General features: G+C 37.9%; 1 protein-coding gene across 5 annotated transcripts in view; it reads left to right on the forward strand.

Annotated features, from left to right (window-relative positions):
• Positions 1-17295, forward strand: part of IRAG2 (inositol 1,4,5-triphosphate receptor associated 2) — a 94190-nt gene that overhangs the window by 45170 nt on the left and 31725 nt on the right. The window contains exons 18-24 of one of the 5 annotated variants that reach the window (XM_070619320.1): positions 4376-4490; positions 4923-5085; positions 12070-12131; positions 13234-13314; positions 14353-14449; positions 16206-16353; positions 17114-17195. In XM_070619320.1, coding sequence (XP_070475421.1) covers positions 4376-4490; positions 4923-5085; positions 12070-12131; positions 13234-13314; positions 14353-14449; positions 16206-16353; positions 17114-17195 — 748 coding nt within the window. Of the gene's footprint in view, positions 1-4375; positions 4491-4621; positions 5086-12069; positions 12132-13233; positions 13315-14352; positions 14450-16205; positions 16354-17113; positions 17196-17295 lie in introns of those variants that run through there. The other 4 variants (XM_070619323.1, XM_070619321.1, XM_070619322.1 and 1 more) reach the window with 4 other exon arrangements.

Genomic DNA, 17295 nt, shown 5'->3' on the forward strand with positions numbered 1-17295 from the left:
TACAACTAATACCACAGAAAAATACTGATCATAAAAGACTGCTCTGAACAATTAAACACAAACAAATTGGATAACCTTGAAGAAATGGATAAATCCCTAGAAACATGCAACCTACCAAGACTGAATCAGGAAAAAACAGAAAATCTGAACAGAAAAATAACCAGTAAGAAGATTGAAACAGTATTCAACAACCTCCCAATGAAGAGAAGCCCAGGACATGATTGCTTCACTGTGAATTCTACCAAACATTTAAAGAAGATTAACACCAATCCTTTTGAAACTCTTTCAAAAAATTGAAGAAGACGGACCACTTCTTAATTCATTTTATGAGGCCAGCATTATCCTGACACCAAAACCAAGGACACTAGAACAAAAGAAAACTACAGGCCAATATTCCTGGTGAATATAGATGCAAAAATCCTCGACAAAATACTAGCAAGCCAATTTCAGCAGCACATTAAAAAGATCATACACTGGGGCCGGCCCGCTGGCACAGTGGTTAAGTTCACATTCTCCACTTTGGCAGCCTGGGGTTTGCATGCTCTGATCCCAGGCACAGACCTACACACTGCTCATCAAGCCATGAGGTGGTGGCGTCCCACGTACAAAATAGAGGAAGATTGGCATAACTGTTAGCTCAGTGACAATCTTCCTCAAGCAAAAAGAAGAAAATTGGCCACAGATATTAGCTCAGGGCCAATCTTCCTCACCAAGAAAAACCCACACACAAAAACCCAAAACACAAAGATCATACACCATGACCAAGTGAGATTTATCCCTGGGATGTGAGGATAGTTCAGCATACACAAATCAATTAATGTGGTACACTGTGTTAACAGAATGAAGAATAAATATCACATGATCATCTAAATTGATGCAGAAAAGCATTTGACAAGAATCAATACACTTTCATGATAAAAATATTTTAAAAACTAGAAATAGAAGGAAACTACCTCAACATTATAAAGGCCGTCTCTGAAAAGCCCATAGCTAACGTTATACTCAATAGTGAAAGACTGAAAGATTTTCCCCTAAGATCAGAAACAAGGTAAGGATGCCCGCTCTCACCACTTCTATGCAACATAGTACTGGGAATCCTAACTAGAGGAATTAGGCAAGAAAAAGAAATAAAAAGCACCCACATTGGAAAGGAAAAAGTAAAATCATCTGTTTGCAGATGACATGATCTTATATATGGAAAGACTCCATAAAAATCTGTTAGAACTAATAAACAAGTTCAGCAAAATTGCAGCATACAAAAATCAGTTGCATTTCTATTCACTGACAATGAACTATTGGAAACTGAGAAAAAAATCACATTTAAAATAGCATCCAAATGATTAAAATACTTAAGAATAAACTTTAAGGAGGTGAAGGCTTGCGCACTGAAAACTGTAAAAGATTGCTGAAAGAAATTAAAAAAATACAGTAAGTGAAAAACTATCTTGTGTTCATGGATTGGAAGATTTAGTATTTAAAATGTCCATACTATCCAAAGTGATCTATAGAGCAATCTTTATGAAAATCCTAACAGCATTTTTTACAGGAAAAAAATCCTAATATTCATATGGATCCACAAAGGACCCTAAATAGCCAAAACAATCTTGAGAAAGAAATACAAAGCTCAAAGTATCATCCTCTCTGATTTCAAAATTAAAACGGTGTGGTCCTGGCCTAAAGACACACATATAGGCCAAGGGAATAGATTAGAATGCCCAGAAATAAACCCATGCACATATGGTCAATTGATCTTTGACTAGGATGCCAAGGCTACACGATGGGAAAAGGATAGTCCTTTCAACAAATGGTGTTGGGAAAACTGGATATCCACATGCAAAAGGATGAGGTTGAACCCTTATCGTACACAGTATACAAAAATCAACTCCGAAAGGACTAAAGACTTAAACATAAGGTCTAAAACTGTAAAACTCAGAAGAAAACTTGGGAGAAAGGCTTCATGACATTGGTCTTGGCAATGGTTTCTCCAGTATGACATCAAAAGCACAGACAATAAAAAAAAATAGACAAGTGGGTCTACATAGGATAAAAAGCTTCTATACAGCAAAGGAATTAACAGAATGTAAAGGTAACCTATGGAATGGGAGAAAATATTTGCAAACTGTATGTCTGATAAGGGGTTAATATTCAAAATATATGAGGAACTTCTATAACTCAAAAATAAAAAATCAAATAACTTAATTTGAAAATGGGCAAAGGACTTGAATAGACATTTTTCCAAAGAAGTCATAGAATTGGCCAAGTGCATATATGAAAAGATGTTCAACATCACCAATCATCAGGGAAATGCAAATAAAAACCACGATGAGTCATTCACAATGGTGAATGAATCACACCTGTTAGGAAGGCTGTTATCAAAAAAAGACCCAAAAGATACCAAGTGTTGGCTAGGATGTAGAGAAATTGAAACCCTTGTGTACTGTTGGTGGGAATGTAAAATGGTGAAACTGCTATAGAAAACAATATAGAGCTTCCTCAAAAACTTAAAAATAGAACTACCATGTGATCCAGCATTTCCACTTCTGTGTATATATCCAAAAGAATTCAAAGCAAAATCTCAAAGACATATTTGCACACTCATGTTCATTGCAGCATTAGTCACAATAGCCAAATGTGGGAATAACCTAAATGTTCATCAATAGATGAATGAATAAAGAAAATAGGATATATACATACAATGGAATATTATTTTATTCCTAATTTTTAAAAAAGGAGATTGATTTTTTAAAAAGCTTAATTTTTTTTTAAAAAAAGAGATTTTGCCACATGAGACAACATGGATGAATCTTGAAGACATTATGCTAAGGGAAATAAACCAGTCACAGAAAGAGAAATGCTGCATGATTCCACTTACATGAGGTATCTAAAATACAGCCATGTGCCATGTAATGATGTTTTGGCCAATGACAGATCCGCATATATGACAGTAAGCCCGTAAGATTAGTACCATAGGGCCTGTGTATATAGTAGGCTATACTATCTAGATTTGTTTAAGTACACTCTGTGATGTCTGCACAATGACAAACTTGCCTAAAGATGTGTTTCTCAGAACCTATCCCCATTGTTAAGCAACGCACAACTATAGTCAACTCATAGAAGCAGAAAGTGGAATGGTGGTTTCCAGGGCCTAGGGAAGGGGGAAATGAGGAGTTGCTGTGCATGAGCATAAAGTTTTAGTTATGCAAGATGAATAAGTTCTAGAGATATGCTGTACAGCATTGTGCCTATAGTTAACAAGACTGTATTGTACACATAAAAATGTGTTAAGGGGGTAGATCTCATGTTAAATGTTCTTATTACAATTAAAAAAAGGAAAAGCTGACTATAAGCTATTGAACAATGCTCAGTAGAATGTGTGTTTAGGTAGTTTTCATTTTGTTTACGGTTTTGTTTGCTGGTTTACCATAATGGTAAAGCATTCTATGAGACCAAACTTTTCTTTCATGTGGTCCTTCTTGTAATAAAGGCTGAATTTGTGCCAGTGTACAATGGGATTCTGACTATGTGTTAACATTTGAGAAGTACACAAAAGGCCTAAACCTGACAACGTCTTCCTCGCTGCTTTGAAACTCCCCAAGTTTATCATCCATTTGAGCTGAGGTCCTTGTTCAGGTCAAGTTGTTTCCAGATAGTCGTTGTTATATTGATACATAGCATAGTTTAGATAATCTCATCAGGTAACAGAGAGCAGATGCATTTTTATATATTTTGGGGATTAGGGTTGGATCCAAAAGGTAACATAACAGTAGGAGATTGGGGGTCAGGAAGAATGGGAGGGAAAAGGCTTCAGAAAAGAGAGGACTGGAGTGGAAATACCAACAGCCAGCTTTCGTCTGTGCTCGGGAGTAGCCCTTCCCGTGCTCATAGCACATACTTATACCGTGCGAGACGACTCTTAAGGAGAAAGACTAAGATCGTGAAACAAAGCTCTTATTTCTTTTCTTTTCTCTTTTTTCTTTCCCCTCCCTCCCTTTTCCTTTCCTTTCTTTTTCTGAAAAAGCCAGCTGTGATGTGTAAACACTGCAACTGTCACAGTGACCTCATTGTGGCACCATCCTCTAAGCAATTGGCTACCGATGCTAAGTACTATGAGTGTAGCTTGTGGGAAACTGAATATTCCAACGTGTAATAGGAAACTCAATGTCCTTATCTGTAAAGCGAGGGTATCAGGCTGAGTAATCTATATGATTGCTTTAATTAAAATTCTATATTTGTGAAGCATTTATACTTTCACTTTTTCCTCTCATCTCTGAGGAAGTATATTAAGTTTAATTTGTCACAACATCCCAGGGATGAGTCTTAATTGAAATGTCACTGACAGCTTGTGGTTTGGACTTTTTTTTTTTTTTAACTCTAGGCAGAAACAACTAGAAGCCATTAAACAACTGCAGGAAGATGCTGTCAACCAGGAAGCCAATCTCAGGAAGAAGGTCCAAGAAGCCAGCCAACGGCTGGAGGACGCAGAGGAGCAGGTAGCGTGGACTTTGACTACGTTATATTCAGGGGAAGTCTTCCCAGATGTCCTCAAAACCGTGAAGTAAAAATGGAGGAGGAACAAAAAAAAACAAAGAGGAACTGTGAAGTGCAGTCCCTGGTGACTAGCAGTGAGCGGAGGAAGTAAAGGGGGAGTTGTAAAAGAGGCGGTGTCAACAGCCTGCTGATGAAAGAGGCAACTTTGCAGAAAGAGGCAACTTGACATATCAGGACTTTTACCGCTGTGGAAATAGCTCAGGCACACAAAGCCATGCAAACACAGAATTGCAGAAGTGCAGTAGAGGCTTATCACTTCCCTGAGAAGGAAAGCACATTTTCAGTTTCGTGTGCCTAATACGAGTGAGCGCTCAGTTGCTTTCTTTCCTGGCCACCCTGCTAAGATCCAGTCTTAACTAGTTGTACGTATCCAGGTTGAGGATCGAGATCGGGCAGCCCACGGTGCCAGTGAAAAAGCTAAGTCTTTGCTGCATAAATTAGAGGAAGCAATTTCGGAACAACGGACTCTGCAGGCTATAAATACTGAGTTAGTGAACACTTGCCAGACACTTGAGCAGAAGACAAGAAAACTGAAAAGTGAGTAGCAAATATTTGTTTTGTCCCCAGTTCAGTCCACTGTGAGGTGGGGTGAAAGAAGTACAGCTATTTTTCTAGATTATAGCTGCTGTGTTATTACTGCATTTAGGACAATGGAATGGTTCCAGAAGGCAGTATTGTGGGCTTTCAGAGATCTTTGCCTAGTGGCTAGGTCGATGGATTTAACCATTAACTTTCCCTTTTGGTTGTTGATTACAAGCTGGATTTGTCCATGACTGTTATTTCTTTAAAAATTAAATAAAACTTCTCAATATCTGTAAAAGTAAACAAGGAAAAAATCTTGTATGCGTGGGATAATTAGAACTTGCAAACTGTTTACATATTCTACCCTGATTTTATGAGCTAGTTTGTACCCATCATATGATAGGACGGGCCCTGGATCTCCATTTTCTTCTAAATAGTAATTTTAGGGTTGGGAAAAATACTTATGAATTCAACGTGTATCAAGACAGTAAATATATGTGAAAATTCTTTTTGAATTTTAATATGTTCTTTACATATGTATTTTTCTTTAAGAAATTAGAGTATTTGTCATTTTTCTGTATCACCTAAAAGTGGGTAAGTGTTTATTAAGGATTTAGGTGAGAAGACAGCTGTCAAATTAGAGATGTCGAATTATTTATAAGCTAATTTTATTCTAGAAATATAGTTTGGTAAAAAGAAAGCTTATTTGTTTGACCATTTATCAGACAACCGCTTTTGTTCAGCCAGCTTCTTGTTCTGGCAGCATAAATGTTCTTTTTATAGAAAGTTATTGGTTTGGGTAGTAAACAACTAAATATAAGCTTAAGGTAAGCTAGAGATGGAAATTTTCAGGCTTGTATTTGTTTGGGATTTATTGTACCCTTCCTACTGTTATCTCAGAAAGCTGTTTAAGAGTTTAAAGGAATTGGCTAGTTCTAAAAAGCAGTGGTTATTCAACATTTTATTATTATTTTTAACTTGCTAGTTTTCAGTAACTGAGTATCAGTTCACTTCATTCTGTCAGACAATGTAAGGCATGCTTTAAATTACATAATCTATATGTTATTTTTATGATTGCTCAGAGAGCCTTGGACAAGGCTCCCTTGTGATTAGAAGTGTTCACGTTGAGACATGAATAATAAGGCATTCCAAATTTGGTTTATAGTATGTTTGCTTTTATAGCACTGTGCTTAGAGGACTAATCTTTTCGTCCAGTTATATTTATCTTTTGATTAAATCAATATTACACACCATAGTTTAATAAAACTAAGAATTTATCTCCTCTCCCAACCTTCCATGACTTCCTTGTAGAACCTTCTTTGAAGAGTACTTTTGTAATTTATCCCAAAATGTACATTCTTGATATCATGATCCTGTTATTGTCTTCCCACTTTATCCTCGGGGAATAATTGGTCCAAATATTATTAAAAACAGAATAAGAAAGCTGCCCCGAGTTGAGTGCATGCATTTTTTCTGGCTGGATAAAGTGGGGTAGATGCCTCCTTTTTGTCTTGAGTTGCCCAGAATCTGCCTGGCTTTATGAACTCCTTTACTTGTTTATATCTTTTGCTGCCCAGAGAAGGCATCCATATCAAGATTTTGCTCTTAAGCCATTTGCTTATGAAGATCCTTCTAGTAATGCCCTTAAAAGTCAACCTTTTCAGTAAGAGGGAAATTTAGGTGGCACATATTTTTTGTAGTGTTCTGTATAGAAGATTTTCCAGATAGACTGTGAACAAATGTCAATGAGATAGAAACAGTTATCACACAAACACATCCTTGCACCTTCCACCATGACCACCGCCACCACATGCTGTTTGAATTCTGAGTCAGACGTTTGAGTTCTGAGTCAGAAAATAGAACTATTTAAATCCACTTAGTTCTTCTGAAACTTTCTGGTTAGCTTAATAAGTGCATTAATTATTTAAGGCAATTGCTTTCTGTTGCATCTAAGGAAGTTTCATTATGTGTGGGGATGTTTTGTCCAAATGTTCAGGTCAATGACAAAGTTCACAAGCTGGAACTAGGAAACTGTTTATGACATTTGATTAGAAATCCTGAGCTTAATGTTGAATAAATAATATTGCTAAAGTTTTCAGTTGCTGCTAGGACTGGACTGGTTTATGAGGTTACTAATGTACAAGCTTGCCTCCATGAAATGTGCCATTGGAACTGCTAAATTTCTTGAATGGTTATTTATATATTTTCTTTCTTCTGCTTCTTACCTTCATATGTATCTAAGTATCTTGTTAACAAAGGCGATACTGGATGTATAAATGGGTGTTTGCTCTAAAAAGGAAATAAAAAAGCCTCTTAGATCTGGGGTGTGCATCCAGCATATTAGAGTAAATAATGTTCACAGAATGTAAACTAATGGATCTACTCCAAACACCCACTCCTTTACTATTCATCCTCTTTTTGACCCTATCTAACATGAAATCTTCATTGAGTCACTGCCTTCATAGACTATGAGGCAATTACCTTTAGAAACCATAAATATTTCCTTGGGGGGAGAGGCTGAGAATCTCCCGTATATCACAATTCCCTGTTTGAACATCGTATCCGTATATGAACTTGCTGGTGTAGAGAAGGCTTTCACTGGAAACTCTCTTCTAGCTTGCTATTCTTAGCATGGAGGGTGTGAGGTATGGGATAGATAACAGCCTTACAGCTTTGAGGATGAATGCAAGATGAGAGCCACGTGGCCTGAGCAGTCAGTACTCAAGAGGGAAGTGAGATGAGGAAGGGGGATTCAGATGATGGAGACACTCAAAGATAGGTGTTGAGGTGAAGACCAAGGAGAAAACCAAAGTCAAATGTAGCTTGCTCAACAGCCCTGATGGGGTGGGGCCCTAAGTTTTCCCAAATGAAAGATGCAGGTATGGATGATAATATAGGAGGCAGTATAGTATCGTGATTAAGATCATGAGATTTGAAATTAAACAAACCTGTGTTCTGATTCTAAGTCTACAAAAAAGAAACTAGATAAAGTTGGCCGAATCAGTTTACCTCTCCGAGCCTTAGTGTCCTCTTTCAGAAAATGCAGTAGTTGTTAATTTATAAATAACACACTAAATGCAAAACAGTAGCTAGTGCTTGACCATCCTTGGTCCAGTCTCATCGGCTCGTGCATGTTTCTGTTACATGAATTACCTCATTCATGACTGACAAATGGGTAACGACACGTTAGTATAATATGGAAGTTATATTGTTTCATTTACGATTTTCCTGGGAATAGGATCTGGATTGGTAGGAAGAGAGCTATAACCTTCAGCAGGAAAGGAAAAAGTCCTCAGCTTGGCGGCTGACAGGCAGCAGGGGCCCTTTTGGCTTTATTTTAAGAAAATTACAAACAAGCGCCTGCACCTGGGCCTCCCTCCCCAGAGAAATGCCACCCCAGCCTCGATGAGCTCTGGCTTGCGGCAGATTGTACCCCCTCCTGCGTTCATTTTAGCAGCCCCGCTGCCTCAGAGTTCCACTTCCATCTGCATTTTCTTAGCACCCTACCAGCACTGTGCCATTTAGAGTGTCACCAGCATTTCCACTCTATTGTTTTTATGTGTTTCCACTATCCTGTGGAGCAGCCTTTAGCCTTTTTAAGATGCATGTCTTGGTGATCCAAGTTATCTTCCTAGATACTAATAATTTAATAATTGTGTTTGTTTGTGCTCTGGTTACAATGTTGCATATACTTTTTTAGTGATCTCTTCCTAGCCTTATCTCATAAACCCTGTTATTTTCTTGTTGTAATTTTGAAATTATTTTTATTGATGCATAGTTAATGTATCATAAGATGTTCAGATCTTAAGTGTACTGGTCAACCAGTTTGACAAATGCACATGGAAACACAGAGCTCCTATAACTCCAGGCAGTTCCCTTGTGCTAGTTACCAGTCACTCTTCCTCCCCACCCCACTGCTCCAGGGGCAACCACTGATCTGATTGCTATCACTGATGAGTTAGTGTAGCTTATTCCAGAACTGAGTTTTCAGTATGTACTTTTGTGTGTGTCTGTCTTCTTTCCTTCAGCATATTATTTATCTATATCATGTTCATCAGTGATACACCCTTTTCGTTGTTGGTCATAATTCTTTGTATGAACATTCTACAATTTGATTATCTTTTCTCCTATTATTGGACATCTAAATTATTTACAGTTTGAGAATGCTATGGAAAAAGCCACTGTGAACATCTGTATGTGGGTCTTTGTGTGGACATGGGTTTTTATTTAACCCAGGATACATATCTAGGAGGAGAGTTGTAAGGTCACAGTGTGGTTGAAACTCTAACTTTTTAAGAAACTGCCAAACAGTTTTCCATAGCGTTTGTAGCATTTCACACTCCCACCAGCAATGTGTGGGAGTTCCAGGTGCTCCACAGCTCCAATATTTGCTAGTGTCAATAATTTTTGCCATTCTTCTGGGTATCTCATTGTGATTTTCATTTGTTGTGCTGATTGGCTATTATGTATCTTCTTTGTGAAGTATCTAAGTCTTTTGTCCATTTCAAATTAAGACATTTGTCCTTCTGTTATTGAGTTGTAAGATTTCTTTACATATTTTGGATACAAGTCCTTTGAGAAACATGTCTTGTGAATTATTTTCTCCTACTCTGTGGTTTTCGATGAACCCTGATATTTTTAATGCACAATTTTATAGAACATGAGATAACACATACATTGTGTTATAAAAGTCCATACTCCATAAATGTCAGCCACCATTGATAGCTAACATTATTACAACTCTAATATGATGGTTTTGATTTTCAACAGCCTATTAATTGCAACGCCTTTGCCTGAAAAGCCTTATTTCATAGTCATTTAGAGAGATGTTTTATCTCAGCTTTCTTCAAAGGCAATGTATCCAAGACACCTGGTCCCATCATACATTATAGATGGCCACAGCAGGGGATACAGTGGCCATTGTTTCACTTGCTTCCATGTGAAACTTAAATGGCCCAGACATATGACAGGTCCAACTCCAAACACGTAAAGAAAAATGCAAAGGTGGAGGCAAATTAGGGTCATAAGCCAGCTTGTTTTGCCTTTTGAAACATATGGAAATCGTTGCTACACGTTGCACAAAACATCTGCTGAAATAAGGTTTTCAATTTGAATGGTTTGAGATGGACTATTTCTAAAACCTAAGATTGCCTGGTGGGAGAGCAGATGGGCAATTTAGACAGTCTTATACTAACTCATTATTTCTTCTGAAACACAAGCTTTAATTTGGAAATTCACAGTCAGTGTTTTGGAGAATCATGACCTTCAGAAACATAATGTTGGCCACTTCTAGAAGCTTTGGTTGCTGTTGCTCCAATATAGGTCCACAGGAGGACAGAGCCTTACTCTTAATACAGTGAGCTCAGAGAATTTTTTTAAAAATGAGTATTTACTAGAGTTCTAAGTATTAAGAATTTAAAAAAATTTAATTAATTAAATATGTTACAAATATTTTTTTAAATATTTTTTTCCTCCAGTGGGCCTGGTAACACTATGTCAAGCTTAGCTGAGAAATAGGTTACTTGTACAAAAAAGAATTCTTACAAAATAGAATTTTACTTGGGTAAGTTTCCACATAATTGAAGCTTTTGAAGCCTTTTTTTTTTTTTCTGAAAAAAAGTTTAAAATTAGATTGTATACTTCTTTTCACATATATTAGCATCCTTTTCAGGGCTCAGAATTTCTTCAGGCGATTGAGATATGAAACTGTTGGTCTTTGAAATAAGAAGCACCAGACTGCCCTGTCTTTTGGACATCAGAGAATCTGCTGTTAGTTTTCCTGGCTGTTAGTGATTTAAAAAAAAAAATAGTGGCAGCTATTAATATGCTTCCATCCGGCAGATCTTCTTACCCTCGTTAAGTTTTTGTTTTTAATCATCTGTGGGCTGAGCAAACAGTCAAGTCAAGCTTGTGAGAATTATGTATAAATTCAGAGCCCACTGGTTGGAAGTGTGAGGATTTGCCACATGAATAAAGGGCATGGATATCAACATCTATTTTGGTTCAAAAGATTTGGGCCTATTTTCTGGTTCTTAGCTATATTTCAGAGTATGAATTGTCAAATAAGTAATACGTTACTGTGAAACTCAAAGAGTTAAATAGGTATTTTTTCCTATTTCCATTATTCCAGAGATGAGAATTTGGAAGGTACTGGGAAGCAGATTTCAATTAAGAAAGACGATTTTTTTTTTTTTTAAAGATTGGCACCTGAGCTAACAACTATTGCCAATCTTCTTTTTTTTTTTTTTTTTGCTTTTTCTCCCCAAATCCCCCCAGTACATAGCTGTATATTTTAGTTGTGGGTCCTTCTAGTTGTGGCACGTGGGATGCCGCCTCAGCATGGCCTGATGAGCGGTGCCATGTCTGCGCCCAGAATCCGAACTGCCGAAACCCTGGGCCACCAAAGCGGAGCAAGCAAACTTAACCACTCAGCCACGGGGCCGGCCCCAAGATGAATATTTTTAATTTCACAGAAGAGTATAATGAATTGAACCTGACCTGTGAGTCTGATCGCAGCTCCATGAATAACCAGCTATCGTTTAAATCCTCTGGACATCAGTGTTCTCATGACCTGCTTGTAGGATTCTTGGGTTCTGGGGCTCCACTTCTAGGGTTCCTACCACTTGTAGCTCAAGCAGAGGCTTACTGGAGAGAGGATTTCCACATCAGTAGGCAGTTGGACTGAATGACTTTTATGGTGTATTTCCATTTTAAGACTGAATAATTCTATGACACTTCTAGAAGACAATTCGTTTGCTTCTATCAAGGTTAATTTTAAATACCCAAGGGTAATAATAGTTTAGCTGCTCCAGCCTACTTTGTTCTCCTGATTTTCCATTTCCACAAATCATGCATTGAGAATACCATTCTCAGAAGTCATTGTTTTCTTTCTCCTTTCCTCAGTCCCCAAATTTAAAGATGTTCAAAGTTTGTGATATAAATTAAGGCACAGGGGGTTAGGAATTGTCATGTTAAACTCGTTATAAATTCTCTTTATAGCAACAACTGAATCACCAAGAAAGAAGTTAATTAAGGGACAACTCCTTGGCTTGCTGTTTCAGGTAAAAATAAAACCAACCTGTGATGTTTGTGTACTGTGGGGAAGATGTCCAATTTGAATAAGGTTTTGAAGATAATTTATGATGTAGAATAATTTTAGTCATAAAATTAAATAACCAACTGAGAGGAAAATGCTCTGGTGGACTTGATTCTCTTGTGCACTGAAAGCATTTAGAAAAACAAGAGAGGAGAACTCACATTAGTGAGTGGCTCTTCATAACATCTTTCAAAGAGAAAGCATTTCAGAATGTACTATGTCTGTTAGCAAAGGGCCGGTTTTTCAGTCCTAGGCACCTCGTTTCTGATAGTCTTGAATGGGCTTTGCTGGTTACTGTCTCTTTTTTCTAGATTTAAATTAAACTTTCCACTTCTTTCTGTCTGGATATCTCAAGATATCCTTGGGAGAGTTGCAGGTATTTCTTTCCCTTGTGACATTTGGTGAATTTCTCCTTTTTGTTTGTAAAGGAAGAACATAAGGAATAGCAAGGTTGGCACTGGCGGAAGGGACTGGAGGAGGGAAGAAAGAAGGGTGATATTTGCATATATCTGTTTCTAGGGCATAATGCAGACACATCTGTTTAAGCAGAAAAAAAATTGTTCATGTGGGAGATTAGCTAGGCAGAGTGCCTAAAAGCCTTCTACGATAAATTGAACTGGAAAAACTTCCCTATCTAAATATGCTTTAATCATCTCAAGAACCAATAAAATTTTCCATTACAATGGAACTATGATAGATATATATCTACCTCTTGGACTAAGGCCACAATTTTATTGCTATAAAATTTTCACAGACGCCATTTTCACTGATGTGAGTTACACGCCCAAAGAGCTTCCTTGGCGTCTGCCTAAAGATTTCAATGACAAAGCCATTCAGTTTCCTGTCCCTGCTCTTTGGATTTCATTCCTAGAACAAGTAACGGGGAAAATGCAAGGAGAGGTTTACCATGACAAATTTGTTCCCTTAAAGTAGAACACAAAATAAAGAACTGGTCCGTTTACCCTCCTCAGGTAGCCTCATATCTTCTCTTAAGTCTAATATGTCTTGTATCTTCGACTCTGGCATCATTCTGTCTTTGAATACACTCCATCATCTTCTCAAGACAGAGCTGTTTAGATGAGGAATTTCCTCACTATGGTCCCTTGTCCTGCTCAGATAGAATTCAACAACCTCTTCAAGAACAACTGGTAAGTTTAAGCTTTTTGAGATGATTTAAAGTGTCAATGGTAAATCAACTACTATTTCAAAATAGAAAGTTAAGTCCAATAGGTATAAGTCGTCTTAGAGCCCTGCACAGCTTTTCTTTGAGCGAGTGTCAGATGAAGCAATGGATGCTTGCTGTTTTCTTTATCACACACATGCACACAATCTGGCTAGACTCTAAGAAATGGTAACATTTTAAATTTTTTTATTGCAGTATCACGAAGAAGAATTATATAACTAAGCTTGCCCCTAAACTATACCTCTTTCCTCAAAGCCTTTGTTTATGTGAAAGCGTTGATTATTGGGAATTGACGATGTTATCATTCTGTTAAATTATTGAACTGTGATTTTTAATAAGAATTTTATATATATATATATTACGATTTTGTTCTTTTCCTTTTTCTCCCCAAAGCCCCCCGGTACATAGTTGTATATTCTTAGTTGTGGGTCCTTCTAGTTGTGGCATTTGGGATGCCGCCTCAGCATGACCTGATGAGCAGTGCCGTGTCCGTGTCCAGGATTCAAACCGGCAAAACCCTGGGCCACCACAGCGGAGCGGGTGAACTTAACCACTCAGCCATGGGGCTGGCCCCCAAGAGTTATATTTTTTTTCCTGCTTTTTCTCTCCAAATCCCCCCATACATAGTTGTATATTTTAGTTATGGGTCCTTCTAGTTGTGGCATGTGGGATGCCGCCTCAGCATGGCTTGATGAGTGGTGCTGTGTCCACGCCCAGGATCCGAACCAGCGAAACCCTGGGCCGCCAAAGTCAAGCACACGAATTTAACCACTCGCCTATGGGGCTGGCCCCAAGAATTATATTTTACATATAGATTATGCGTTTTGATCAAAAGCATGAAAGCTTTGTTACTTGGCATCATTGATTTTCTTCCTGACCTCTCTCACAGGGTTATTTGAGACCAGTGATATTCTTCCCACCTTTGGAGATGAAGAGAGTAGATTATGAAATATGTTATGTTATACCCTTTTAGATAGCTGATACTACTTGATTTTCTGTTCAGAAGCAGTGTTGCCATAAACTATATAGTGGTCAAGACGCCAGAATACATCAGACGCCCCTGACCTTCAAACATACATGCTGGTACACACCTCTGCTGGGTAAGCACGGATCGCCCCTCTCCTCTGCCCTACCAGGCATAGCTGAGGTAGGGTTATTTTTGAAAGGGACAAATAATTAATCACAATTATATTTGTATAGGAAGAGTTGTTGAATACTTGGATACTTATCCTTGAATTCAGTTAATCAAATTATGTTTGAGCGCCTACTCTGTGCAAGGCTCCATGTTATGTATAATAGAGAATAAGTCCTAAAATAGGTCACAGTTTATTGGGGAGATAAGACCTGAGCTCAGAGAACTCAGAGAAGGCTCCAGAGAAGAAACGAGAGTTGAACCAGGCCTTGAAAGATGAGTTACATTCGGAAAAGCAAAAATCATAGGCAAGTATTCCAATTGGGGAGAATGACATGAGGGAAAAAAACAAACAAAAACAGAAGTAAGCATGTGAAAGCCTTAAGTGTTTGCGGAAGAGTCAAAGCTGGGCAAGTCATTTTTGAAACAGGAGTTGGGTTTGGATTCAGTAGAATATAAGTTTGGAGCAGCTTGTGGCTCAAATTGTGGAATCTTACTCAATGCCAGGCTAAGAAGAATGAGGTTTATCTTAGGAAATGCTCAAAGTAGTGACATCTTTCATCACAACCTGGATGTGGTTGAAAGCAAAAGTTAGCAGTGGTTCCGAAATGAAAAAAGAAATGAGATGATTATCAAGATAAGCTTAAGAAGGAATAAAAAGAAAGTAGAGTGATTTATGGATCACTTCAACTAGAGAAGGGAAAACTGCTACTGCCACTAATGGAGTGGCCATTTTGTGTCAGACTATACATTGGTCTTTATAGAAATGATTTTACTCACATTCACTCAGTGATAATACAACACAACTACAATGACGACAGCACTTACAGAGTGCCTGCTGTGTGCCAGGCACGGTTTTCTGCTTTTAACCTATCTATTAACTCATTTAATCCACACCACATCCCTTCGAGGGAGATGCTAATATATTTCCCACTTTAAAGATAAGGAAACAGAGGAAAATTGAGTTAGTAATTTGCCCAAGGTTATGTCTCACTTCATATGTAAGTAAACTGAGGCTCAGAGCCGTTTAGTTATTTATTAAAGACCATACAAGTGGTATATGGCAAAACCAGGATTTGAACTGAAAAATTGTGGTTGACTCCAAAGCCAGTGTTTTTTCTATTAAACTCTGCTGCTTCCTATACTCAGAAAAACAAACAAGATGGTTTCCTCCAAAAAAAGAAAACAGTTTGTCACCCTATTTCCTACACCACTCTTTGATGCCTTCCAATTGCAATGTCAAACTATTTTCTCTTCAGGAGTTTCTGTAAAGGACCAGATAGTAAATATTTTAGGATTTGCAGGCCCTATGGTTTCTGCAGCAACTATTCAATTTCACTGTTTTAGCACACAAGCAGCCATGGACAATACTGAATGAACGGGTCTGGCTGTATTCCAATAAAACTTTATTTACAAAAACAGGAGACTGGCTGGATTTTGCCCTCTGGCTGCAAATTGTTGACCCCTCTAGTCACTTAATAAGCAATGGATTTTTTGTCTCCCCTCCCTACCCCCATCCCCTGCTTTAAAAAAAATTATTTACACCCTATATAACTAGGCCTCAAGAGGGGGGAGGGTTATGTTAAAATGTGAATAGAATTGGATTGACTTCTCCTTTTTCAGAAATGGTCCAAACTCTCAAGAGGGAAAGAATTTATCTATATACGTATATATACATAAAATTTGAACCAGAAATAAATTTCTATTTTTATTTTTTTCTGCAGATGCCTTGCATCTGGATAGTCTTACAACGATTCCAAGGCTGGAATTGACACCTTTCTCATGTTTGGCCAACCGAATCCATGCTTCATGTGAAAGACCTAAATATGGAGAAATAGAGGATGGTGCTTTGGATGTGACTGAAAGACCCGGGTAAGTTAAAAAGCAAAATATACTTACCCTCCTCTTCATGGGTGTCCTATTCCTATTGCCTAACCTTTTAATCAGTTAGATTTTCATATCCTGAGATCATAACCTCTTGATTGTGGAACTTACATCGTGGAACTTCTCTAACTTTGTGAAAATTGGCAATTTTAAAGCAAAGATATCTCTATAGTTTTCTTAAAGTGCAGTTTTCTTGCTCTTTTGAATTTCGTATAATATCCAAGTTAGGCTACCTAAAATGTTTCCCCATTTTTAGGAATATACTACATACTGTGAAGTTAATGTATTTAGATAGGTTTTGATCATATTTCTTTTCCTTCACACTGAAGGTTAACGAGCCTTTGGGAACCTCTCTCTGTCCCCGCCTCAACCATCTCCCAAAGCTCGTCTGCGCTTCTTTACCGTTCTGAGTACACAGACTGCCCTTCCTTAGGAAAAGTGCAGAAATGTCAGGGGCATTTGTGAGCACTGTCCACCCCAAGGAACTTTCCTATCTGTATCGAGGGTGAGGAAGCAAGACTTTGAATTGCAAATTCTTCATTTTCATTTTTGGCTAGGTTCTTGATAGTTTGTAACCTCTCTCTTCTGGAGGTGGGAGCTCTCTTTCATTATGTCTTACTTAAGCCATGAACTTAATTGGAAATTTGGTAAAACTGATGTGGGGGAGGGGTGCTATGTTATAGTTTGGTATCTGCTAAAATTTGCAGTTTTTCCATGTGCAGTACGGAATTTTACTGTCTCTTGGCAGGTGCCCAGGCCCTGTAGCTGGCCCCCACCAGGGAACAGATCTTTCAGGTTGCATCAGGATGAGTGATGACCTAAGTATGAACGTGAGTATTGGACTATGTTTCAACCTCATTTTTAGTACTGTCATATCTTGGTCCCCTTCTATGGGTAGTCTTTTTTTTTTTTTTTTTCAATATTATGGAC

Source organism: Equus przewalskii, chromosome 5 (assembly GCF_037783145.1).
Source record: "Equus przewalskii isolate Varuska chromosome 5, EquPr2, whole genome shotgun sequence".
NCBI classification, from domain to species: domain Eukaryota; kingdom Metazoa; phylum Chordata; class Mammalia; order Perissodactyla; family Equidae; genus Equus; species Equus przewalskii.